Source organism: Doryrhamphus excisus, linkage group LG1 (genome assembly GCF_037039965.1).
Source record: "Doryrhamphus excisus strain RoL-2023G ecotype Guam linkage group LG1, RoL_Dexc_Guam_v1.1, whole genome shotgun sequence".
In the NCBI taxonomy this organism is placed as follows: domain Eukaryota; kingdom Metazoa; phylum Chordata; class Actinopteri; order Syngnathiformes; family Syngnathidae; genus Doryrhamphus; species Doryrhamphus excisus.
Window position 1 is genome coordinate 27956828 of NC_136357.1, and position 27526 is coordinate 27984353.

General features: G+C 33.5%; 3 protein-coding genes across 3 annotated transcripts; 2 read left to right on the top strand and 1 right to left on the bottom strand.

Annotated features, from left to right (window-relative positions):
* Positions 1-1032: 1032 nt before the first annotated feature.
* LOC131132335 (low choriolytic enzyme-like) lies at positions 1033-8287 on the bottom strand. Its single transcript, XM_078793784.1, has 9 exons — positions 8231-8287; positions 7777-7804; positions 6489-6536; positions 6273-6404; positions 4366-4486; positions 4097-4275; positions 2862-2943; positions 1119-1243; positions 1033-1040 (listed from the first exon to the last, which is right to left on the bottom strand). The coding sequence occupies exons 1-9, from the start codon at positions 8285-8287 to the stop codon at positions 1033-1035; spliced, it is 780 nt and encodes a 259-aa protein (XP_078649910.1).
* A 4893-nt stretch (positions 8288-13180) lies between these two features.
* Positions 13181-19117, top strand: atp6v0d1 (ATPase H+ transporting V0 subunit d1). Its single transcript, XM_058078578.2, has 8 exons — positions 13181-13370; positions 13752-13923; positions 15346-15524; positions 15604-15683; positions 15757-15834; positions 16718-16894; positions 16987-17064; positions 18509-19117. The coding sequence occupies exons 1-8, from the start codon at positions 13244-13246 to the stop codon at positions 18668-18670; spliced, it is 1053 nt and encodes a 350-aa protein (XP_057934561.1). The 5' UTR covers positions 13181-13243; the 3' UTR covers positions 18671-19117.
* Positions 19118-20565: 1448 nt separating this feature from the next.
* Positions 20566-26626, top strand: foxr1 (forkhead box R1). Its single transcript, XM_078793785.1, has 6 exons — positions 20566-20759; positions 22505-22597; positions 22876-23066; positions 24707-24775; positions 24884-25011; positions 26374-26626. The coding sequence occupies exons 1-6, from the start codon at positions 20639-20641 to the stop codon at positions 26624-26626; spliced, it is 855 nt and encodes a 284-aa protein (XP_078649911.1). The 5' UTR covers positions 20566-20638.
* Positions 26627-27526: the final 900 nt, after the last annotated feature.

The window sequence follows — 27526 nt, forward strand, 5'->3', positions numbered from 1 at the left end:
ACAAGGTAATATGACCATACAATGACATAATAATTATAATAATATCATTATTATAATTATTACAATTTTGTAATGAGAAACAAACAAAACAAAATAAATTTGTAATTTTGAAAAACTAGGTTTTAAAAAGAAAATATATTTTTTACTATAATTTTTTTATTATAATAACATTATTATAATTACTTAAATTTTGTAAATATTCTGAGAAACAAACAAAACTAAATAAATTTGTAATTTTTAAAAAGTAGGTTTTTAAAAAATATATATTTTTTTATGATTATAATTATTTATTATAATTATATTATTATAATTACTTAAATTTTGTAAATATTCTGAGAAACAAACAAAACAAAACAAATTTGTAATTTTGAAAAACTAGGTTTTTAAAAAATATATCTTTATTATTATAATTATTATAATAATAGTATTATAATTATTTAAATGTAGTAAATATTCTGAGAAACAAACAAAACAAAATAAATTTAATTTGGAAAATTAGTTTAAAAAAAAAAAACAACAGAAAAAAATGGAAAAAGAAGAGCAGTTATTTGTTACACAGTTATTAAAGCAGTAGCAGTTATTAAATACACGGAATATTTCACCAAAATATATTAATATATACAATCAATAAAAATAGATAAAAACTTAATAAATAATTAATTAAATTATATATAATTATTTAAATTTTGTAAATATTCTGAGAAACAAACAAAACAAAATAAATTTAAGTTGGAAAATTAGTTAAAAAAAAAAACAACAGAAAAAATGGAAAAAGAAGAGCGGTTATTTGTTACACAGTTATTAAAGCAGTAGCAGTTATTAAATACACGGAATCTTGCACCAATTTCTCAGAGTAAAGAAAGAATATAAGAAAAAATATAAAAATAAGAAAAAATAGCCGCAATGCCGCTGTCTTTGTCTCATCGTCACATTTATTTATTTCTACTGCTTGTTCATTCGTTTCAGAGTGAAAGCATTGCACCATGACGTGAGAGCCGCGGAATCCAACCGCCAACACGTTCTCTCCGTTGTCTATGAATCTGCAAGAAAAATATTACATTTTCACATAATCACATTCATTTTTGATAAATATAAACATAAACAAACACAGTACTTACTACACTTGTAGAGCTCATTGATACGTGCAGTGTCGTTGCTGCTCATCTTCACAGCACGGCCAAACACTTTGTTCGTATCGTTTATGGCAACAATGGTTGGCTGGCCGTTTTTGGAAAAAGCCGTGCTGGAAATAATAAACAACATTATTATTATTAAATGCATACAGAACTGTAATAACAGGAAAATGTGAAGCCGGTCAATCAATATTTCTGATTTATTATGCGTTGAACTCATCTCGATTCAAATTGGACGATAAAGAAACAAAGAATTATTTTCTGTATTTTTTTTATTGTCTATATAATTATACACTTTATGTCTAATTTGGTATATTTTTATAAATTTTTGTCACTTATTAGTGATTTTAGTTTATTATTTAATTTATTTATTATTTAATCATTAATGCATTCTCACACTATTTTTAATCTATATATTTTTTTTCATATATTAATATATTTCTACACTTTAAGTTTTTAAGCTTTTATTTGGTATAATTTTATTTGTTGTTTCATTCGTTGATTTTTAAAATACTTATATTTAAGCCAAACCAGGCAAATGTATTTTTTTTTATGTTTCTGATTTATTATGCGTTGAACTCATCTCAATTCAAATTGGATGATAGAGAAACAAATAATTATTTTCTGTATTTTTTATTATATTATATATATTATATTATATATATTATATACTATATAATTGTACACTCTATGTTTAATTTGGTATATTTGTATTATTTTTTTCACTTGATTCACTTTTTTTTTTCTCACTTGATTTTAGTTTATTATTTAATTTATTTATTATTGAATTATTAATGCATTCTCACACTATATTTTTAATCTATATATATTTTTTTTCATTAAGTTTTTATTTATTTTTATTGATTGTATATTATTAATATATTTCTACACTTTATTTAAGTCTCTTTTATTTGGTATAATTTTATTTGTTTTTTCATTCGTTGATTTTTAAAATACTTTTATTTAAGCCAAACCAGGCAAATGTATTTTTTTTTTATGTTTCACTCATTAGTAAGTTTAGTTCATTATTTAATTAATTTATTATTTAATTCTTGATTTAATCTATATATATTTTTTTTTCATGTATTAAGTTTGAATTTATTTTTATTGATTGTATATTATTTATATATTTCTACACTTTATTTAAGTCTCTTATTTGGTATTTTTTATGTGATATTTTTTCATTTCTTAATTTTAAAAATACTTTTATTTAAGTCAAACCAAGCAAATATTTTTAATCGCCTATGTCAGGGGTGGGCAAATATTTGGACTCGTGGGCCGCATTGAGTTAACAAAATTGTCCATGGGGGCCGCAACATATAGTAAACATGCACACACACACACACACACACACTATATTATGCTTATAATTTCCCTTGAATTATTTGTGTAATTTGATCTGTAAAAGTGTTATAATATCAGCTGTATGTTAAAAATGTAAATACTTAGAAAGCAACTGGCGGGCCGGATCGAAACACATGGTGGGCCGCATGTGGCCCCCGGGCCGTAGTTTGCCCACCCCTGGCCTATGTCATCCATTGAAACGGTAATACAGATAATACATAAATAATGCATACATTAAAATTAAATATCAAAATTGCACTAATAAGGCCACAAAGAGAGAAAGAAGACTAAAATATTATATATATATATGTATATAGTATAGTATAGTATAGTATAAGTTCTACTCTAATGCAGGGGTTTTCAACTTCTAACGTTCATACTGACTTGCTGTAGTGCATGACGGAGTCGAAGTCGTAGGGAGTACCCAAGTTGTTCGTGTTCACTTTCTGAAAGTTTCTTTCACTTCCTGTACACAAGATCAGACTACTATTCATTTCAATATACAAGATATATATATACATATATGTATATATACTCCATATACAAGTTAAACTCATGCTGTCATTCACCATTCAACTCAAAGGTATAACTAACATATATACAAACATGTACCAATACAAAGACTTCCAACCTTTTAAAGTTTTTCCACAGAAAATACATGTATGATGTGGCAATGCCGCCTCTGTCCACCAGAGGGAGCCACAGGAACTCAAAAGACCATAGGGAGGCTGAAGTGATCGCAGCACCTCGATGAATGCATTACTCAGAGGCAGTGAATTTCCTTCTCAAATTCCTATTGGTACATATCGATATATTTGTCAGATATACCTTTTTTTATAGTGTTAAGTTGCTGTGTGATGAATTTAGTGTTCGTAATAAAGTGTTCTTGGTGAGATGACACCGTGAGTCAGTGATGGTTTTTATACTGGTCAGCGACTCAATTATTCATATTCATACCTATGGACAATTTGGAGTCGCTAATTAACCTAGCATGTTTTTGGAATGTGGGAAAGAAACCGGAGTACCCGGAGAAAACCCACGCATGCACGGTGGAGAACATGCAAACTCCACACAGAGATGGCCGAGGGTGGAATCGAACTCGGGTGTCCTAGCTGTGAGGCCTGCGCGCTAACCACTCGAACGCCGTGCAGCCCGCTAACAGGGTATTTAATGCTGAAAACGCTAACTGGAAAAGTAAAAGGAGAGTAACGGTGATTATAGGGGTGTTATTTTATGGCTAGAGGGCTCTGATACAAGGTCGTAAACAGGTTTTTTTATACTGTAATGATAAAAAATATGGCTGCACGGTGGATGAGTGGTTAGTGCGCAGGCCTCGAGTTCAATTCCACCCTCGGTCATCTCTGTGTGGACTTTGCGTGGGTTTTCTCACCGGGTACTCCGGTTTCCTCCCACATTCCAAAAACATGCTAGGTTAATTAGCGACTCCAAATTGTCCATAGGTATGAATGTGAGTGTGAATGGTTGTTTGTCTATATGTGCCCTGTGATTGGCTGGCCACCAGTCCAGGGTGTACCCCGCCTCTCGCACTATATATCTTATCAAATTTTTTTTAAGCATAAAAAATATGGCCTCCATATGATCTCAGCAGGCAATCTCACCCTCTCTGATGTTGTCGAAGTTGATGATGACGTGATCATCTCGATCCGAGCGAACCTGCTCATGGTGGAATCCAAGCGCATGAAGAATCTCATGCTGCACGGTGCCGAGGTACACGCATCCGTTTTTCTGCAACGAGATTGCCTGACCTCTGGACTGACGGCCCAGGTACGACCAACACCTGACCACACACAAAGAGCAAACCTGGAAATATTTTTTTTTTTTCGGAAAATTTCCCGTGAACTTAAACGCGGTGCGTGTGTATCCCTACCCAGATCCCGGGAAGAAGTACAAGTAGTTCCTGTGCCACCAGCGTCTCTTTGTGAAGCGGATGCAGGTGTCTTTATAGAAACTCAGCAAGCCACGGATGATGGTTATGCGATCCGAGAAGCCTGCGGACACACACACACGTAGTAGTACTAGTAAGTACCCTCTCAACATTATTCCACTTAGGTACCTATTGAAATATTTTGTCCTTTTAAAAAAAAAAAAAAAAAAAAAAAATGGGTGCCCAAAATGTTGCCCGGGGGCCATTTGTGGTCAGTGGCTATATTTTTATTGGCCTGTGGCGCATTCTAAGAATATAATTTAGCAATAAAACTATAAAACCAAAAACATAACAGTATCAACGGGGAAGTTGGCAGTAATTTTAGAAGCATAAAGTCAAAATATTAAGAAAAAAAGTTATCATTTTAGAAGAATAATATTGTAATTTTGTGATGAAAAATCATTTCAGTGGCATGAATTGAAATATTAAAAAAAAAAAACAACAAAAAATCCAACAAATTAAATTGTAAATTATAATATTACAAGGATTAAGTCAAAATATGGGAATAAAAAATTAAATAATATTACAATGAGAACATGTTGAGTAACTGGAAATGACTGGAAATGAGGCTTTAATTTTACGGGAATAAAGTCAAAATATTAGGAGGAAAAAAGTTTTCAAAATACAAAACCTGTAATATTATTTTAAAAAATAAGATGTAATTTTTTTTAAAATTTGGGAAAATTAGGGTGGGAGAAAGTTATAAATTTATGGAAATAAAGTCAAAATATGGGAATAAAAAAATAAATAATATTACAAGGAGAACATGTTGAGTAACTGGAAATGACTGGAAATGAGGCTTTAATTTTATGGGAATAAAGTCAAAATATTAGGAGGAAAAAAGTTTTCAAAATACAAACCCTGTAATATTATTTAAAAAAATAAGATGTAATTTTTTTTTTTAAAGTTTGGGAAAATTAGGGTGGGAGAAAGTTATAATATTATGGAAATAAAGTCAAAATATGGGAATAAAAAATTAAATAATATTACAAGGAGAACATGTTGAGTAACTGGAAATTAGGCTTTAATTTTTATGGGAATAAAGTCAAAATATTAGGAGGAAAAAAAGTTTTCAAAATACAAAACCTGTAATATTATTTAAAAAAATAATATGTAATTTTTTTTTTAAAAAGTTTGGGAAATTAGGGTGGGAAAAAGTTATAATATTATGGAAATAAAGTCAAAATATGGGAATAAAAAATTAAATAATATTACAAGGAGAACATGTTGAGTAACTGGAAATTAGGCTTTAATTTTTATGGGAATAAAGTCAAAATATTAGGAGGAAAAAAAGTTTTCAAAATACAAAACCTGTAATATTATTTAAAAAAATAATATGTAATTTTTTTTTAAAAAAGTTTGGGAAATTAGGGTGGGAAAAAGTTATAATATTATGGAAATAAAGTCAAAATATGGGAATAAAAAATTAAATAATATTACAAGGAGAACATGTTGAGTAACTGGAAATTAGGCTTTAATTTTCACGGGAATAAAGTCAAAATATTAGGAGGGAAAAAAGTTTTCAAAATACAAAACCTGTAATATTATTTAAAAAAATAATATGTAATTTTTTTTAAAAGTTTGGGAAAATTAGGGTGGGAAAAAGTTATAATATTATGGAAATAAAGTCAAAATATTATGGGAATAATGGGATAATATCAGGACAACAACAGGGAAGTTGAAAAATTAACAATGGATTTTTTTTATGAGAATAAAGTAATAATATTGTGGGAATAAAGTTCTAATGTTATGCGAATGAGGTTTTGCTTAATGCCACATTTGATGGCACAACAAGATTTACTGTAAAGACAAAGATGTGATGTGATGAATGGAGATGGATGATTACTTACTGTAAGATGAGGAGATGGACACAGGAACATACACATACTTCCCATATTTGGGCCATGTGCATCCCGTGGCAGTGCAGGGATCGGCGTTCCTTTGCACTTTTAGGGCGATGTCGCCATGCAGCAGATGTGTTGCTGTCAAAGAGCAAACAGAAGAAATATATTCACATCGAGTATACCTGTGTGTGTGTGTGTGTGTGTGTGTGTATACTCTCTTACTTGTGTTTGCATTTGCCCTTTCAATGATTTCACTGACATCTGTGTTTCCTAAAAAACAACAACAATATATAGACATTAAACATAGCATGAAAAATTTTATTAAGTTTATAAATCTAGATCAGGGGTAAATATTTATATATTTTTTATATATATTATATTATATTTTATTATTTTTATAAATCTAGATCAGGGGTGTCCAACTTTTTCCATATTGAAAAAAAAATGTACATTTTTTTAAGCAAAGCATATAGAGATGCAGGGATGATTTTTTTATATTTGAGGAAAAAACAACAACCTGCACCCTTTATTTGTAGAATATTTTGACTTTATTTATTTTAACATTACAACTTTTTCCCACCCAAATTTTCAAAAAATATTTATATATTTTTATATATATTATTATATAATTTTTATATATTTTATAATATTATATTTTATTATATTATACTTTATTATATTTATTTTATTATATTATATTTTATATTTTTATATTGAAAAATATATTTAAAAAAATTTTTAACATTTTTTTAAGCAAAGCATATAGAGATGCAGGGATGTTTTTTATATTTGAGGAAAAAACAACAACCTGCATGTCATGTTTTTATTATCGCTAACAAAGCTTATTACTGTATGAACTTTTTTGCCTTACCTTTCTTATTGCACAATTTTTTTTGTCATATTATCACTTTATTTGTACAAAATTTGACTTTATTTATTTTAACATTACAACTTTTTTCCCACCCAAATTTTCAAAAAATATTTATATATTTTTTTATATATATTATATTTTATTATATCATTTTATATATTGTATTATATTTATTTTAATTTATTATATTATATTTTATTATATTTTATAAATCTAGATCAGCCTTTCTTATTACACAATTTTTTTCGTCATATTAGCACTTTATTTGTAGAATATTTTGACTTTATTTATTTTAACATTACAACTTTTTCCCACCCAAATTAAAAAAAATATTTATATATTTTTTATATATATTATATTTTATTTTTATATATTATATTTTATAATATTTATTTTATTATAATTTATTTATATAGATTTTTTTACTTATATTTTTTTCTTTTCAATTTTCAACTTCATGCTATTTTTTTCTCTTACTTCTCTTACTACCTTTTTGCTGTTGTTTTTCTGTCTTATCATGTTCCAATGTCCAATAATAAAACAGTCAGGGACCATAAATGGCCCCCAGGCCACGCTTTGGACACCCCTGATCTAGCCGAATGAGCGCATCAACACTTTTTTTTGCACGGGTTTACTTACCAATCTCATCCTTACGCTGGGAGACTGTCTGAAAAAACACAAACACATCACTTTTTTGTCTTTATATAAGACAAATAAAAAGAATTATTCTTTATTCTTTTATTCTTTATTTGGTCTAAATGACCAGATAAATGAAAAAAACAAAAACAACACTCACCAGTTTAACTTTTAATGCTGAAGTACAATTTAAATATATTTAAATATGCTGGAAAATCCCAGAAAATACACTAAAAACTGTGCATTCAACTGAAAAAAAAAAACGACATAGTGTCTTTGAACGCAACCCCTCGTGGCTCATAATAACATGTTTGAAATCTTATTCAAATGTTGTGCTACTAGAGGTTGGTGTTTTAGATTTTTCACACACAAATATACACAATTGTGTCAAAAAGAACATATTTCACACATAGTTGTAAATCGTGATTAATTACGATTAATTGGTTTGTAATCTTACCGGAGGGATGCTTATCAGTGACAGCAACAGGATGACAGAAGTCAAGATTGGAGCCATGGTGATGTTAATCTTCAAATCTGGGTGACAAAAAGAATATAATAATAATAATAATAATAATAATAATATAATACAGGAAATGACAGTGATAAGTGAATTATATGCAAGTAAGTAAGTCACAAGTGATGTTTACCTTTCAACGCCAGGACCCCCGATGCTTGGATGCGGATGCTCGAGTCTTCCTGCTTTATATTTGTCTCACAACGGGCGTGTCTGTTCGTCTCTGCTGTCAATCAAAATACTTTCAAATACTTTCAAAATACTTTCTAAATTGAAGATATTGTATTAATGCAGGAAGGATGTCATAATTTGCAAATTGAACAAGTTATCAAGTAAGGATCATTAAGAGAAAATGTAATTCTTAATAATAATAATAATAATAATATCATGAGAACAGTACATGTGACATGAAGGGAGAACGTAAACCGGTTGAAGAAGGTATATTTTCATTTTTTTGGCTTCTTAGGTATGACTGTAATTTCGGTCAAGTTTGAATGCTTCGCTTACTTTGCCTCGGGTTAAATGTCATCATACTTCAAATTTAGTACCAACACTGTCATTCCAGTCGTCTTTCATCAGAAACAAAAAAATGTGTTTCTAGATTTTTTGTAATTAACAGGAGAACATAGGTAAGTTTCAGGAAAATATCAGCTCCCAACAAAAAAAAAAGGAGAAAAATAGCTTTTTGAGAAAATATACATTTAAGTAGAACGTTTTGTAGCATGTGCATGTGTGGGTGTGTTTGCAGTGTCCCTGAATGCAGCGGCAACTTGTGTCCGAGAAATGATGTGCTGTGCATGAATGCATCATTTTAGAAAAAGCTGGAGCAGTTTGCTCATTTTGAATCTGTGATTTGACTGGAATCTTTCCATGGTGTCCCGACACTAAATGAAACCACTTCATGGTGGGAGAAGAACATGCAAACTCCACACAGAGATGGCCGAGGGTGGAATCGAACTCGGGTCTCCGAGATGTGTGGCCTGTGTGCTACCCACTAACCACCGTGCAGCCCAGCACTGACAGCAGTTTGCTCGTTTTGATTCCATGATTTGACTGGGATCTTTCCATGGTGTCCCAACACTAAAAGAACCACTTCCACCCCCTTGTGAGAGAAGAACATGCAAACTCCACACAGAGATGGCCAAGGGTGGAATCGAACTTGGGTCTCCGAGATGTGTGGCCTGTGTGCTAACCACTCGAGCTCCGTGCAGCCCAGCACTGACAGCAATTTGCTCTTTTTGATTCCATGATTTGACTGGAATCTTTCCATGGTGTCCCAACACTAAAAGAACCACTTCCACCCCCTTGTGGGAGAAGAACATGCAAACTCCACACTGAGATGGCAGAGGGTGGAATCGAACTCGGGTCTCTCCGAGATGTGTGGCCTGTGTGCTAACCACTTGTCCACCGTGCAGCCCAGCACTGACAGCACTTTGCTCGTTTTGATTCCATGATTTGACTGGAATCTTTCCATGGTGTCCCAACACTAAAAGAACCACTTCCACCCCCTTGTGGGAGAAGAACATGCAAACTCCACACAGAGATGGCCAAGGGTGGAATCGAACTTGGGTCTCCGAGATGTGTGGCCTGTGTGCTAACCACTCGAGCACCGTGCAGCCCAGCACTGACAGCAATTTGCTCTTTTTGATTCCATGATTTGACTGGAATCTTTCCATGGTGTCCCAACACTAAAAGAACCACTTCCACCCCCTTGTGGGAGAAGAACATGCAAACTCCACACAGAGATGGCCGAGGGTGGAATCGAACTCGGGTCTCCGAGTGGCCTGTGTGCTAACCACTCGAGCACCGTGCAGCCCAGCACTGACAGCAGTTTTGATTCCATGATTTGACTGGAATCTTTCCATGGTGTCCCAACGTTAAAAGAACCACAAGCCCCTTCTTAATAGTATCTGAAATACAAAAATACATACCAGCAACAATAAAGCCCAATTTTTGTGTGATTCTCCCCTCCCAGTGCCAGATTGTCACCGCTTTGTATTGAAACGGCAACACTTTTTTAAGCATAAAGTAATCATTCAAATGTACTCATTTCTGATCAATAACGAGGCGTTATTTTTGTTGACGCTCTGCTGTAGTTCCCTCGTATGTTTCGTAAACGTTATTGAAAATGTCAGAATGTCACACAGTCATGGAACCATCACTAAACCATTTGGATGTTGACAGCTTTAAGGGTTGGAAAACAGACTCCTCGATGACACAGGCTGACTCGTCATGACAGGGTTGGTGAACAATGTGTTCAAACCCTGCGGAGTATTTGTATTGTATTGCGCATTCTTATCATCTTCGAGGAGGTATCATCGACAGCATCGTGACACGCTATAGGTACGGCTCGATTCTGTCCTGTCAATGTGACAATAAATACATTCCACACGGTGTACAGTATTCAACTCAAAGGTATACTTAACATATATACAAACATGTACCAATACAAAGACTTCCAACCTTTTAAAGTTTTACGATAACTCATTACAACGGCGGACAAGCACCACAGAAAATACATGTATGGTGTGGTAATGCTACATTTGTCCACCAGAGGGAGCCAGAGGAGCTCAGAGACCACAGGGAGGCTGAAGCGATCGCAGTGTCCCGATTAATGCATTATTGAATGAGTGCATTTCCTTTTCAAATTCCTATTGGTACATATTGGTATATTTGTCAGGTATACCTTTTTTTAGTGTTAAGTTGCTGTGTGATGAGTTTACTGTTCCTAATTAAAGTGTTGTTTTTATATTGAAAACAGTTGAAAGCTCAGTTTCCCTGACTGTGACCTCGACTTGACTACAAAATATATGTCAGTATTTGGTCTGTAACTTAAAAAAAATGTCCATATGTACGTACTTCAAATACTTCTACAGAGTCCTCAAGTTTACAACATTTTGCAATATTTCCAGTAAAACAGGTCACAGCTGCCGTGACCTACTTTCTTAGAGACGTGTTATGCACTTTTTGGGGAATTTTGGCCATCATTCACAACACATATTTCTTTCCCTTTTCTGTGCCTTAAAGCATGAGAAAATTAGTTAATATGAGCTAGCTATCAATGCACATCATTATTGTTTTTAATATCCATGCTGTGATCACGCATTAAATTAACACGAATACTCATAACAACATATAAATTGCATCTAAAACACTACCAAAACTTTTTAGCATACACATATGTATGCTAGTTCCGTCAACAACAGCGGCATAGATTAGCGGCAGTCTTCCACCAAAAGACGCGTGTGTTCAAGTCATCGGGTAAAAAAAATGCTTATGGCAAAAATGTATCCTTAGATATCATTACTGAATGAATGCATTTCCTTTTCAAATTCCTATTGGTACATATTGGTATATTTGTCAGGTATACCTTTTTTTAGTGTTAAGTTGCTGTGTGATGAGTTTACTGTTCCTAATTAAAGTGTTGTTTTTATACTGTTTATATTGAAAACAGTTGAAAGCTCCGTTTCCCTGACTGTGACCTCGACTTGACTACAAAATATAATAATAATTAATTAATATGAGCTAGCTATCAATGCACATCATTATCGTTTTTAATATCCATGCTGTGATCACGCATTAAATTAACACGAATACTCATAACAATATATAAATTGCATTTAAAACACTACCAAAACTTTTTTGCATACACATATGTATGCTAGTTCCGTCAACAACAGCGGCATAGATTAGCGGCAGTCTTCCACTAAAAGACACGTATTCCAGTCATCGGGTAAAAAAAAATGCTTATGACAAAAATGTATCGTTAGCGGAATTGAGAGCTAGGTATCCACTGTCTGTGAATGACGCTATGACAAGTGGTTAGCGACGCGTCATCAGCTCAAAGAAGGTCGAAAAAAAACGACAAAAAAAACAAAACGTCAGAAAAGTGGATTTTTTTTTTTCCTTTGCCAATGTTTGGTGAATTTTATCCACCAGATAAAACTAGTTTATCACGTTAGCCGCTACAATAATAATATCGCTGTAGCTCGGTTACTATACAAGTCAGTTATGTAAATGGTACACTAGCGTCAAAATCGCTCGTATTAAATTGTTTTCTCACGCTAGATTCTCACACAAAGAGAAAGAAATATGTGTTTGCGAATGATGGGCAAAATTCCAAGAAAAAGGGACGTTCCCGTTTAAAAAAAAAAAAACCAAGGTAGTTTAAGAACATGAGAATGTACATTATGTTACCTTAAATAATTATGTGTTATGTGCGTGATTTGAGGAACACGCAACATAACCAACCTGCCACACGTGTTTTGCCACAATGTCAGTCTCGAACTGTGTCTCATATCTCATATTTTGTGGTGTTTTTTTTTTTTTTAACTTTAGGCGGCGTGTTCAATAAGAGACTTCACTTGATCTGGCAACTCAACACAAGTCGCTGTCAACATGATTTAATACATTTTACACAATGTACATACATTACAGTGTGTGCCGCGTACTGGCACTGGTGAGATAGTATTAAATGCATAGCCTTTTTGTTGCGATATGTACTGTATGTCGCCAGGTAGTGGATCACACTACAGAATCATCCTATTTAGATGAGGGCTTTAGCAAAGTTGAGCAAGGCATTTACTGCTTGAATTAGCACCATTCACATTCATTGCGACTCATTAAAAAAAAGGCACAACACCGCCACCTATTGGCATTGCAATGAACTGATCCACATGTACAGCATTTGCAGATTAATGTAAACCAACCTCAGACATGCGCAATTGCACTGAAGTATAATATAGTCTGAACCTTGTAAAACGAATATATATACTTTATTGTGTTACAAGTGTACCAGCCACTGTACAATACAATAATAATAAGTAAAACATACCCGGAAGAGAAAAAAAAAGCTGTTGACTGGTCAGGTGACCGTCACGTGCTTTCAGTCAGCTGATGCTAAATGCTTTAGCACCCCGGGTTAGGAAGCGTTAAGAGATCCGACGGTCAGACAGGATGCCGTTCTCCGAGCTTTATTTCAACGTCGATAACGGGTACCTTGAGGGGCTGGTCAGAGGATTTAAAGCGGGGATATTGTCTCAGGCTGATTATTTAAACCTGGTGCAATGTGAGACCCTCGAAGGTGAGTTTTATATATATATATATATATATAAGTCATCGCTAGCCTGTAAGCTAACATGGATGCTAGCTGTCATTTTTATGACACGTAGCCCCGTTCTATTACCAATAAAATTCGCTTTTTTCCCCGTCTTTATTTTATTTTATATATAAATAGTTTACTCACTGTAATGCGCAAGGGTCGTTTGGTATATATCAGCTATTAAAATAGGAAGTACAAATTTAAAAGTCGTCGTTGTGGCTAGCTAGCTAGCTAGCTAGCTAACACGAAGCTAGCTTACGTGTACTTGTAGTAGGTTTCGTGGCTTCAATGTAATTATATTATGTCTTGTTAATTTAGTTAGCCAATGAATGAAAATATATGTTTTTTTTTCTTCTTCTCCAGACCTGAAGCTGCACCTGCAGAGCACAGACTATGGCAGCTTCTTGGCTAACGAGGCATCGCCTCTCACCGTGTCCGTCATTGACGACAAACTGAAGGAGAAGATGGTTGTGGAGTTTCGTCACATGAGGAACCAGTCATATGAGCCACTGGCCAGCTTCATGGATTTCATCACGTGAGACAATTTTTTGTCTGTAGCAAGATCTCACACACCGTACATTCCTAATATACACTGTCCAGTTACAGTACTGGCCCATAGAACACTATATAACAATATAATGACAATATAGTGCGGTCTACCAATGTAATATCGCCTATGTTGCACTCTTCTGCACTCTGTGTGTATGCAAGCGGCCCCGTCTCCGTCTCCAACCGAGACAGAGACTTGTATGATCGATGGAACAAACGCGCCAAGGTGCTGCTGAGGCCCATCCAGGAAGAGAGTTCACTCTCCTGGATGTTTGGAGACGAGTAAAAAAAGACACGCACACACGTGGAAATACTATATCAATACATTTTCATGTATTGTGTGATTAATTAATTGATCTTTTAACATTTGAATCTCATGAGATGATGTGACGGGGCTGCACAGTGGTCTAGTGGTTAGCGCGCAGACCTCAGCTGCAGCTGTTTTGTGGTTGAATACTACCTATTATTAGTTTTAGAAATATGCATATTTAAGAATGGGCTGCATGGCGAACGAGTGGTTAGCGCACAGGCCTCACAGCTAGGAGACCCGGGTTCAATTCCACCCTCGGCCATCTCTGTGTGGAGTTTGTATGTTGTCCCCCGTGCATGCGTGGGTTTTCTCCGGGTACTCCGGTTTCCTCCCGCATTATATTTTTAGAATATGGCGGCTGAGTGATTAGCGCACAGGCCTCACAGCTAGGAGACCCGGGTTCAATTCCACCCTCGGCCATCTCTGTGTGGAGTTTGCATGTTCTCCCCCGTCCGTGCATGCGTGGGTTTTCTCCGGGTACTCCGGTTTCCTCCCACATTCCAAAAACATTAATTAATTAGCGACTCCAAATTGTCCATAGGTATGAATGTGAGTGTGAATGGTTGTTTGTCTATATGTGCCCTGTGATTGGCTGGGATAGGCTCCAGCACCCACCGTGATCCTCGTGAGGATAAGCGGTAGAAAAATGAATGAATGAACAAAAAAAATGAAAAATCAGTAGTAATTTTACAAGAATAAACAAAAAAAAATGCATAATTTGAGAATAATGTAATATTACAAGGAAAAATGTTACTTTACTGGTATAAAGTTATAAGCTAAAGTGATATAAAGTTAAACTATTCAAGAAAATATAGATATTTTTTAAGTTTTAATATGTGAAACCGGGTTGGGGAAAACTCATAATATTAAGGAATAAAGTCATAATTAATAGGAAGAAAGTTGACATATATTGGGTAATAAGAGTGTAAAGGTGACTATACGAGTGATGGTTCATGTCTAGAGGGATCTAATAATGTAGAAAACTGAATTTAGAAGGTCGGAAACAGATTTTTTTTTGTAGTTATGGACGATAATAAAAACAATAGTTAATCACACGCCGTGGAATACCCTGATTACTTTGTGTGTTTATGACCACAGGTACAGCTATATGATTGATAACGTCATCCTGCTCATTACGGGAACCCTTCACCAACGCGCCATCTCTGAGCTGGTACCAAAATGTCACCCGCTGGGCAGCTTTGAGCAAATGGAGGCGGTCAACATCGCTCAGACTCCAGCCGAACTGTACAACGCCATTCTGGTGGACACACCGCTAGGTACGGTAATTATCCCGAGGACGGAATATGTGCTGATTATATGAAAAAAAACCTTCCAACTTTTTTATTTTGTTTTCAGCTGCATTTTTCCAGGACTGTATATCTGAGCAGGACTTGGACGAAATGAACATCGAAATCATTCGTAACACACTCTACAAGGTAAAAAGTTGTATAAAATAAAGCGTATATCAATAGTGCTGCTGTACCGTCATGATTTTGTTTGCTTTCTCAGGCTTACCTAGAAGCCTTCTATAAGTTCTGTTCCAACCTGGGAGGAACCACAGCCGATACCATGTGTCCCATATTGGAGGTGAGCGTCGTGCTTGACGTTTTTATTCATTCTGTTTCTCACATTTGCATATTTTGTAACCGTAAGGGCAGGCAGACGTATATGTCGAGGACAGGAAGTGATTTTTTTCGGATCAGAGTGGAGTTTTAGCTTGTTGTGGCGTTATGGCCCCAACAGTATTGTACCAATACAAACAATACCGACATCTAGTGGCCAATGTAGAATACTACATTCACAATTAGAATGCTTCAAAATCTGAAATATTCATTCATTTTCTACTGCTTATCCTCATGAGGGTCACATGGGGGGATAGGGGTGCTGGAGCCTATCCCAGCTGTCTTCGGGCGAGCCAGCCAATCACATGGCACATATAGACAAACAACCATTCACACTCACATTCATACCTATGGACAATTTGGAGTCGCTAATTAACCTAGCTTGTATTTGGAATGTGGGCGGAAACGACTAACAATTATATTCTTAGTCGATTAATCTGACAATCTGACGCTTGTTTTATGATTAATCGAGTAATCATTTCAGCCCCAGACGAACCAAATTAATATGAGTCAGTCAGTCGTTTTGCAACATTCATTTTCTACCGCTTATCCTCACAAGAGTCGCGTGGGGGAGGGGGGGTGCTGGAGCCTATCCCAGCTGCTTTGGGGCGAGCCAGGCAATCACAGGGCACATATAGACAAACAACCATTCACACTCACATTCATACCTATGGACAATTTGGAGTCGCTAATTAGCCTAGCTTGTATTTGGAATGTGGGCGGAAACGACTAACAATTATATTCTTAGTCGATTAATCTGACGCTTGTTTTATGATTAATCGAGTAATTGGTTCGACGTAGTACTTTAAAGGAAACAGACGCCGCTAACCCGTCCATCTTCACTGCAGTTTGAGGCTGACCGGAGAGCCTTCATCATCACCATCAACTCGTTCGGCACAGAGCTGTCTAAGGAGGACCGTGCTAAGCTCTTCCCCCACTGTGGGAAGCTTTACCCAGAAGGCCTTGCTCAGTTGGCCCGGGCTGACGACTACGAGCAGGTCAAGGCCGTGGCGGACTACTATCCTGTAAGTGGCCGTTTCTTTGCACTGTGGCGGGCTTTCTTTCTGTTTGGGTAGCGTCCCAATCGACCCAACACAATCGCTTGTGTCCTCTTCAGGAGTACAAGTTACTTTTCGAAGGCGCTGGCAGCAACCCAGGCGACAAAACGCTGGAGGATCGCTTCTTTGAACATGAGGTATGCTTTGGCTTTTTTCCCTTTGATTTTTGCTGAATGAAAATGTTAGGAACTGTCCATGGTACTTTCCGGGAACCCTATGCACTTTTGAGAGGTTTTTCTACCGCCTTTTCATTCATTTTCTATCGCTTTTTCCTCACGGGGTCGCGAGGGGTGCCTATCCCAGCTGTCTTGGGGCGAGAGGCGGGGTACACCCTGGACTGGTGGCTAGCCAATCACAGGGCACATATAGACAAACAACCATTCACACTCACATTCATACCTATGGACAATTTGGAGTCGCTAATTAACCTAGCATGTTTTTGGAATGTGGGAGGAAACCGGAGTACCCGGAGAAAACCCACTGGGAGAACATGCAAACTCCACACAGAGATGGCCGAGGGTGGAATTGAACCTTGTCTCCTAGCTGTGAGGTCTGCGCGCTATCCACTAGACCGCCGTGCCGCCCAACAACTAACTTAATTAATTCATTCATTTTCTACCGCCTCATGGGGGTTGCGGGGGGTGCTGGAGCCTATCCCAGCTGTCTTGGGGCGAGAGGCGGGGTACACCCTGGACTGGTGGCCAGCCAATCACAGGGCACATATAGACAAACAACCATTCACACTCACATTCATACCTATGGACAATTTGGAGTCGCCAATTAACCTAGCATGTTTTTGGAATGTGGGAGGAAACCGGAGTACCCGGAGAAAACCCACTGGGAGAACATGCAAACTCCACACAGAGATGGCCGAGGGTGGAATTGAACCCTTGTCTCCTAGCTGTGAGGTCTGCGCGCTAACTTATTCCCCAAAAAAAGTATCTGCAAAGGTTTTATTTATTTATTTTTTTTTTTGGTCTCGTCTCTACTTTACTTTCTCTACTGTATTTCTGTGTGACATTTAACATGAATGAAATGCATTCAAACAAATGCTAATTTACATGGACAATCTCATCCATCATTCATAATCCCTCATTTGTCGCTGTTAATTGGTTCTGGACCTGACGGTGATACAGTAAGTAAATTATAGTAAGTGAATATTTTTGCAGTTATGGCATAGGAAACCTGTTTATGATCTTCTGAATACAGTTTTTAACCTTGTTGGACCCCCTTAGCAATAACACCCACATAATCTCCGTTAATCTCCTATTACCGAATTTAGTAAATATCAGTGAACATTTTTGTTATTGTCCTTGTCGTGAGATGATTTAAAACCTGTAAAAAAGCAATTACTGCCACCTTGTGATCAATGCGGAATACTACATTCACATTTTCAATCAATTCATGCTTGGAAAATGCTTAATTTTAGGCCAAAAATATGCAAATGTTTGACTTATAATATAAACAGCTTGACTTATTATGTTTGAAAAAGCGATGAAATGACTTTACGTGCTTGCGATTAGTTTTTTTTATTTTTATTTTCAATGACTATTTTGAAAGTCTTCCTCCTTTGCCTTGCAGGTGAAACTGAACAAACTGGCGTTCCTCAACCAGTTCCACTTCAGCGTTTTCTATGCCTACGTCAAGCTGAAGGAGCAGGAGTGCAGGAACATCGTCTGGATCGCCGAGTGCATTGCCCAGCGGCACCGTGCCAAGATCGACAACTACATTCCTATCTTCTAAGATCCCTCAACCCCCCCTCCACCCCTGTCATTCAGTCCTTTGGCTCCTGTCTGTCCACTCCCACCTTTGGTGTTCAATGAACGACCACGTTCTAATACAATGGTAAATATTCATTACTTATTGATTGGCATTACACTGTTGTATGTTATTTATAAGCCTGTAATTGAAACATTATTCAGTACTGTACATGTAAATCAGAAAGCAGGGGTGTTCAAAGTGTGGCCCAGGGGCCAATGTTTTTTTTTTCCTCCCCTAAATTATAATTTAACCAGAAAAAAAAACATGAAAAGCAAAATTGGGAATATTTTGACTTTACAAGTTACAATATATATATATATATATATATATATATATATATATATAATGGTAACTAAATACAGAAAAAGTCATATTTTTATGAGAATAATGTCAATATTAAGAAAGATAATGTTATTTTAGTAGTATGAATTTTTGTTTTGTAAAAGTCACGATAAACAAAACAACAAATAAAATTGTAATTTGGCGGAAATTAGGTTGTGGATTAAGTTATGTTATGAAATTAAAATCATAATTATGAGAAGAAAACTTTAAATTAGAAGGCTGAAATAGTAGAAATGAAAAAAAACAGCTGTGATTTTGAGAATAAAGTCAAAATATGTAATATTTATATGAAGCATATATTTGAAATATTAAAGAAAAATAGGTTATTTTGTTAAAAATCTTTTTTTTTTAATTGTAATTTTTTTTTTGGAAAACTTAGGTTGGGGAAAGTTGGAATTTGTAAATTAGATCCAAACATTTATGAAAACAGTCAGAATATTACTTGGAGGAAATTTATCAAAATTAAAAGACAATTAAAATATTTGGAAAATGTAAAAAAAAACGGGGAAGAAAGATCAATGTTGATATTAATAATAGGCGTTTTCCCACCTGTATCACAATAAGTTTGGACACCCTTGCAATAAAGGCTGAACAAGTACACACCAAAAACTAATATCATATATTTTTTTTCATATTTCAGTGATCTTTTAAAGCATTTACAGTGAATGCCCTTCAAAGCCAATCAAAAATTGGCAATCTGGATATGCTTGTGTATTGTGATAAATTATTACATCAAATATTAATCGCTACCCTCTGCAAACTGGAGTGTTGTTCCATAATTCCATGCAGGCGCTTCCGTTCTGCGTCATTCCTTGTTGTATTTATATGTTTGAAGTCTAGAGTGACGCATGTTGTGTGTCGATGTCAAAAAGATATTTAAAAATGAGATTATTAAAATTAACGACGCTTCCATTCACGCATTGTACATATTGCTTTTTCTTGATGTTTCATGTCTTTCCTGTCAAATGTGTTGTGAATGTGACATAAATAAATAAGATCACGTCAACAATTGGGCTGTTGCGCCTGATTTTCGCGAAAATCTAAAGAAATACAGATGAATAGGTGCAGATTCTTGAAAAACTAGAAAGCTTCCTATGCTGGTTATTGTGTGTAGCTGCTCTATAGGAGTCCACAACTCAATAATAATAGATCCCCTTTTAAAGGTGTGATTTTATGAGAAACAAAATAATTAATTATTTACAAAATAATAATTATTTAATAATTAATTTATTTTTTTTATTTATTATTATATATTTATTATTTATTAAATTAATTTTTGGGTAAATTATGGTGGAGAAAAAAGTCAGCCAAAATGAAGGGAAAAAAGAGCAAAGTTGTTCACCATATAAAGCTGAGGTGCAGTTTTTCTTAGTAGTAACGTAGAAAAGTAATTTTTTTACTATGTAATTTTTTTTTTTTTTAAACGTTCTTCCAGTTTTTAGTATACGGCCCTCAGTGGAAAAGGTTTGGGCTACTTCCTTACTTCTTAAAAGTACTTTGGCATCCTGTTCATCAGTTCAATTAACTCCAATCAGCTCCAGCTGCAGCATCAAACGCCTCCGGGACTCCAAAAAACCGAAGGAAGTCCCTACAATCGGAGGTCTTGACATGACTTTACAGCTCCAAACCCAAGCTCGACTCTATGACCTGCACTGCTCTGTAGGCTTAACAGACTGGGACATGGATAAAGAGCTGAAACTGGCAACAACCACTGACCAGTTTTACCATGGTAAATATTTCAATTGTAGTCATTTGTGGCATTTTCATTATATAAGGAATGTACTTAAACCAAAATTGTATCTTTTTGTGTAAATGTACACAGTGAATACAGACAGTTCAAATTAACGTCATTTGATAAAAGATATATTTAGGAAACAGCGGCATGGTGGACGAGTGGTTAGCGCGCAGACCTCACGGCTAGGAGACCAGGGTTCAATTCCATAGGCTCCAGCACCCCCGCGACCCTCATGAAGATAAGCGCTAGAAATTGAATGAATGAATGAACCTTCTAAATGTGTTTTTTTTTTTTTACATTATTAGAGCTCTGTAGACATGAAGTAGCACCCCTATAGTCACGTATACACTCCTATAATTCATTATTTTTGACATTACACAACTCTTTTGCTGGAGATCCGAGTTCAATTCCACCTTCGGCCATCTCTGTGTGGAGTTTGCATGTTCTCCCCGTGCATGCGTGGGTTTTCTCCGGGTACTCCGGTTTCCTCCCACATTCCAAAAACATGCTAGGTTAATCGGCGACTCCAAATTGTCCGTAGGTATTAATGTGAGTGTGAATGGTTGTTTGTCTATATGTGCCCTGTGATTGGCTGGCTAATGTCTACTATATTGGCTGGTAGGAGAGTAACGGTGACTATAGGGGTGTTATTTTATGGCTAGAGGGCTCTGATACAAGGTCGTAAACAGGTTTTTTTTATACTGTAATGATAAAAAAAATATGGCTGCACGGTGGATGAGTGGTTAGTGCACAGGCCTCACAGCTAGGAGACCCGAGTTCAATTCCACCCTCGGTCATCTCTGTGTGGACTTTTTTTTTTTATACAGTAATGATGAAAATATGGCTACCTGCTAGGTTAATTAGCGACTCCAAATTGTCCATAGGTATGAATGTGAGTGTGAATGGTTGTTTGTCTATATGTGCCCTGTGATTGGCTGGCTCCAATGTTGCCAGAGTGAGTGCCAGCCCCCCTTGCATTTGAATACTTCCACATATATTTAATACTTTCATAAAAAGTAAAAAAAATATATATATATTCTCCATTTCTACCATCAGCATCACACATCCTGTACTTGGTAAAGTCAGCCTTAAAAAAATAATAAAAAATAATAAAAAAATAATAAAAAATAATAAAAAAAGAAAATAATAAAAAATAATAAAATAAAATCAAAGTAAAAATAATAGTTAAAAATAATAGTAAAAAATAAAAGTAAAAAATAATAGTTAAAAATAATAGTAAAAAATAAAAGTAAAAAATAATAGTAAAAAATAAAAGTAAAAAATAAAAATAAAAATAAAGTCAAAATAAAAGTAAAACAATTTTCATGCAGGTTATAATTATTAAAGCTGGAGGTTACGAGGAAAAACGGGCAAAAAATGAGTTTCGTGGTGCGTTCCGGCCCCAACTCGAGGCAGTAATGTCAGGCTTTCAAAATAAAAAATAACAATTTTTTGCATGAAAATTAATTAAGTATACAGGAGTTTCCTGGGGAAAACGGGAAGGTATGTATATTTTCCTTTCCAGGCTTTCTCATAATACATAAAAAAAATATTTATACAGTATTATATCATTTCATTAGATGGGAAATTATCCCTAAAAGTGAACAAACACAAAGTTGTAAGGCTAATTTCAGTTTGTACTGTATATACAGTATATATATATATATATATATATATATATAAAATACACACATACAGTATATACAGTGTAACAATCTTTCTTTTCCCCTCACCGGCAGATGATAAACTTGGTGATCAATATGTGGTTCAGAGACCTTCAGCGAGAGCCTCCAGGAGAAAAGATGAGTTCATTTGGTATGATAAAACATCAGGTGAGTGATACTGTATGTACTGTATACACCTCTTCCTTAAATTACTTATTTAATATAAAATAATAAAATAAATCAATATAAAATATATAATAATTATATAATAATATAATAAAATGTAAAAAATAAAATAATTTCGGAATTTGAGCATATACCACCTGTTAAATACAATTTTTTTTAAATTATGACTTTAGAAAATGGATGATTTTTGTCTTTGTCTGCCTCTCAGGTGTTCTAACAACAATAACAATGAATGCATATCCGCCATTTTCTTTGCTCAGACACCTTTGTGAAGCCAAACCTGTGGCTCCTGGTCAATCCCAACATCGCTTGTCCTATAGTCTACGGGCAACCTGCGGCAGATCCGGACCAAGTCCAAGACCTTGCAGAGCCGAGTCAGCATCCAAACGTGCACGTGTGCTCTTCCCAAGACCAAATGCTGCATGTTCTCTCCTCCTCAGCTGCCTACATGGTACCATCTATTTACAAATACAGTGTTGTTTAGACGGTAGTGGGGGGGAGCAGGGGTGTGCACTTCAGTCATGTGACTTGGAAATATTATTTTGTTATTTTCTTAATATATATTGTTTTAATATACCGGTGCTTTATGGTGTTTTGTCTTATTTAGCTGTCAGTTTGATGTCATAATGCGTGCAAGTTGTAGTATTTAATTTAATTTAATTTAATTTAATTTAATTTAATTTAATTTAATTTAATTTAATTTAATTTAATTTAATTTAATTTAATTTAATTTAATTTAATTTAATTTAATTTAATTTAATTTAATTTAATTTAATTGCTAGTATTGTTTTTGCATACTACAACTTGCACGCATTATGACATCAAACTGACAGCTAAATAATCCAAGAAACATCATAAAACACTAAAATAAAATTAAATAAAATTAAAATAAATTAAATTAAAAAAAATATTTAGGGATGTGCACTTGCAATAGACTTGCTAGTATTGTTTTTGCATACTACAACTTGCACGCATTATGACATCAAACTGACAGCTAAATATTCCAAGAAATACCATAAAACACCGAACTAAAATAAAATTAAATAAAATTAAAATAAATTAAATTTAAAAAAATATTTAGGGATGTGCACTTGCAATAGACTTGCTAGTATTGTTTTTGCATACTGCAACTTGTACGCATTATGACATCAAACTGACAGCTAACTATTCCAAGAAATACCATAAAACACCGAAATAAAATAAAATAAAATTAAACTAAATTAAATTTAAAAAAATATTTAGGGATGTGCACTTGCAATAGACTTGCTATTTTTTTTGCATACTACAACTTGCACGCATTATGACATCAAACTGACAGCTAAATATTCCAAGAAATACCATAAAACACCGAACTAAAATAAAATTAAATAAAATTAAAATAAATTAAATTTAAAAAAATATTTAGGGATGTGCACTTGCAATAGACTTGCTAGTATTGTTTTTGCATACTACAACTTGTACGCATTATGACATCAAACTGACAGCTAACTATTCCAAGAAATACCATAAAACACCGAACTTAAATAAAATTAAAATAAATTAAATTAAAAAAATATTTAGGGATGTGCACTTGCAATAGACTTGCTAGTATTGTTTTTGCATACTACAACTTGCACGCATTATGACATCAAACTGACAGCTAAATATTCCAAGAAATACCATAAAACACCAAACTAAAATAAAATTAAATAAAATTAAAATAAATTAAATTTAAAAAAATATTTAGGGATGTGCACTTGCAATAGACTTGCTAGTATTGTTTTTGCATACTACAACTTGTACGCATTATGACATCAAACTGACAGCTAACTATTCCAAGAAATACCATAAAACACCGAACTTAAATAAAATTAAAATAAATTAAATTAAAAAAATATTTAGGGATGTGCACTTGCAATAGACTTGCTAGTATTGTTTTTGCATACTGACATCAAATTGACAGCAAATTAAATTAAATTAAATTAAATTAAATTAAATTAAATTAAATTAAATTAAATTAAATTAAATTAAATTAAATTAAATTAAATTAAATTAAATTAAATTAAATTAAATTAAATTAAAACTTGCTTTTTTTTTTTACTATGACTTCAGATAAAGGAAGAAGTAGCCTCTTGCCAGACCCCACACAGCAGACCCAAAGGGAGACCCTCTAAAGTGAGGGTGAGGAGGCAAAGTCTGCATACAACATACATCTTACATCAAGAAGACGCCGTATGACGTAAGTACATTCCTGGTTTCACCGAATGGCATCTGCTTCTTTCTTTCCAGGACAATAAGGCGTTAAAGGCGGGATGTTGGCCTCGTCCACCAGTAAATTACTGCATCCTCATCGCTCTAGCGCTTCGGAGCAGCCATACTGGGAGCCTCAAAGTGCAGCAGATTTACAACTTCACCAGGTCAGGAAATAATTATGACAAGTAAGACGCAATGAAATCATACAAAAATGTGGAAAAACACGTAAATACGTCTTTGGAAGCCAACTTCATGGAGCTATATCAGTACATAATAAAATTATTATAAATTATTATAAATTATGATAAATTATTTTTTATTATTAAATAAATGTTTAATGTTTTTTTTAACACAAAATAAGATGGAAAACTAAATAAGCAAATCAAAAAACTAATGAAACAAATTAACAAATTAATTTGTATTTATTATTAAATTATTACATAAATGTTTGTTATTTTTTTATTTTTCAACACAAAATAAGATGGAAAAATAAACAAGCAAATCAAAAAAAAACAAATGAAACAAATTAACAAGTTAATTTTTATTTATTATTAAATTATTAAATAAATGTTTAATGTTAATTTTTATTTTTCAACACAAAATAAGATGGAAAAATAAATAAGCAAATCAAAAAAACAAATGAAACAATTAACAAATTTATTTTTATTTATTATTAAATTATTAAATAAATGTTTAATGTTATTTTTTTTATTTTTCCACACAAAATAAGATGGAAAAATAAATAAGCAAATCGAAAAACAATTGAAACAAATTGACAAATTATTTTTTATTTATTATTAAATTATTAAATGTTTAATGTTAATTTTTATTTTTCGACACAAAATAAAATGGAAAAATAAATAAGCAAATCAAAAAACAAATGAAACAAATTAACAAATTAATTTTATTCATTATTAAATTATTAAATAAATGTTTAATGTTAATTTTTATTTTTCGACACAAAATAAGATGGAAAAATAAATAAGCAAATCAAAAACTAATGAAACTAATTAACAAATTAATTTTTATTTATTATTAAATTATTAAATAAATGTTTAATTTATTTTTTTTCCCCACACAAAATAAGATGGAAAAATAAATAAGCAAATCAAAAAACAAATGAAACAAATTAACTAATTAATTTTCATTAATTATTAAATTATTAAATAAATGTTTTATGTTATTTTTTTTATTTTTCAACACAAAATAAGATGGAACAATAAATAAGCAAATCAAAAAACTAATGAAACTAATTAACAAATTAATTTTTATTTATTATTAAATTATTAAATAAATGTTTAATTTATTTTTTTCCCACACAAAATAAGATGGAAAAATAAATAAGCAAATCAAAAAACAAATGAAACAAATTAATTAATTTTCATTTATTATTAAATTATTAAATAAATGTTTTATGTTATTTTTTTTATTTTTCAACACAAAATAAGCTGGAAAAATAAATAAGCAAATCAAATTGGAATATTTATATCACATGACTGTCTCTTCCTGGTCTCTTCTTCCCCCAGAGAGCACTTCCCGTTCTTTCAGACGGCTCCTGGCGGCTGGAAAAACACAATTCGTCACAACCTTTGCTTCAACAACAGCTTCCACAAAACCTGCAGTCAGATGTCCCGAGATGGGAAAAGGAAGTCCTGCTTTTGGCACCTGACTCTGGATGGCCATCGGCGACTGAAGGATGAGATCCGCTTGTTGACGAGGGAAACTCTCAAGCAGTTGGAGAGGAGCATGTCCTGTCCAGGTACGGTGAAGAAATCGTAGTAGTTGAGCATATCCTCATTTAAGAATGATCACTTTTTCTTTTCATTTCAGATATAATTGGACAATTGCTTGCATTGTGAATTTCACTTGACAAAAGTATGAAATAATACACGGATGCACCATGAAATTCAATTTTCCCTTTATTTATTATTTCATAGAATTTCTTTAATTTCATATTTGGTGGCTTATTAAGTTTGATTTTGTTATTTAATTAAAAAAGAAATAAATCATGTATTTCAAATAAAATGATGCAAGTTGGTGTGGTCGTCAGTGAGTATTTATTTATTTATTATTTATCTGGCATTTTTCCCATATCGATTATTATTTATTATTTATCTGGCATTTTTACCATATCAATTAATATTTATTATTTATTTATTATTATTATTTATTATTTATTTATATGAAGAATATCAGCGTTTATACTGAAGCGTTTATACTGAAAATTAAACAATACAAATTCTGGCATTTTTACCATATTAATTATTATTATTTATTATTTATCTGGCATTTTTAAATGAATGAAAAAATGAATAATAATAATAAATCATAAATAAATCATTCATTTTTGCCAGTCTGGCATTATGTCATAAAAAATGGCATAAAATGCAAGTTTTTGAATTTTGTAATTTTTGAAAAAAAACGTAAGGGGTTAGTATGTCGTTTTTTTTCATTTTTTCAACTTGCTTTTAATGCACTTTTCTGGTCAAAAATAAAGTGGAAACCTCACACACACTCAACAGGGGCCCGAGAAGCACCCAAAAATGGCATAAAATGCCAGGTTTTTAATTTGCTGATTTTTGACAAAAAACGTAAGGGGTTAGTATGTCGTTTTTTTCTGATTTTTCAACTTGCTTTTAATGCACTTTTCTGGTCAAAAATAAAGTGGAAACCTCACAC

What these genes read in the sequence shown, in the direction of transcription:
- LOC131132335 (XM_078793784.1), bottom strand. Translation starts at nt 8,287, where the DNA reads ATGGCTCCAATCTTGACTTCTGTCATCCTGTTGCTGTCACTGATAAGC. An exon ending in GTCCATCTCCTCATCTTACA is followed by an intron (nt 4,487 to 6,272) that starts GTAAGTAATCAT and finishes GTGTGTCCGCAG; the next exon opens with GCTTCTCGGATCGCATAACC. An exon ending in CTTCGACAACATCAGAGAGG is followed by an intron (nt 2,944 to 4,096) that starts GTGAGATTGCCT and finishes TCTTGTGTACAG; the next exon opens with GAAGTGAAAGAAACTTTCAG.
- atp6v0d1 (XM_058078578.2), top strand. Translation starts at nt 13,244, where the DNA reads ATGCCGTTCTCCGAGCTTTATTTCAACGTCGATAACGGGTACCTTGAG. An exon ending in AGCTTCATGGATTTCATCAC is followed by an intron (nt 13,924 to 15,345) that starts GTGAGACAATTT and finishes TTATGACCACAG; the next exon opens with GTACAGCTATATGATTGATA. An exon ending in TTCGTAACACACTCTACAAG is followed by an intron (nt 15,684 to 15,756) that starts GTAAAAAGTTGT and finishes TTGCTTTCTCAG; the next exon opens with GCTTACCTAGAAGCCTTCTA.
- foxr1 (XM_078793785.1), top strand. Translation starts at nt 20,639, where the DNA reads ATGACTTTACAGCTCCAAACCCAAGCTCGACTCTATGACCTGCACTGC. An exon ending in CACTGACCAGTTTTACCATG is followed by an intron (nt 20,760 to 22,504) that starts GTAAATATTTCA and finishes CCTCACCGGCAG; the next exon opens with ATGATAAACTTGGTGATCAA. An exon ending in CAGATTTACAACTTCACCAG is followed by an intron (nt 25,012 to 26,373) that starts GTCAGGAAATAA and finishes TTCTTCCCCCAG; the next exon opens with AGAGCACTTCCCGTTCTTTC.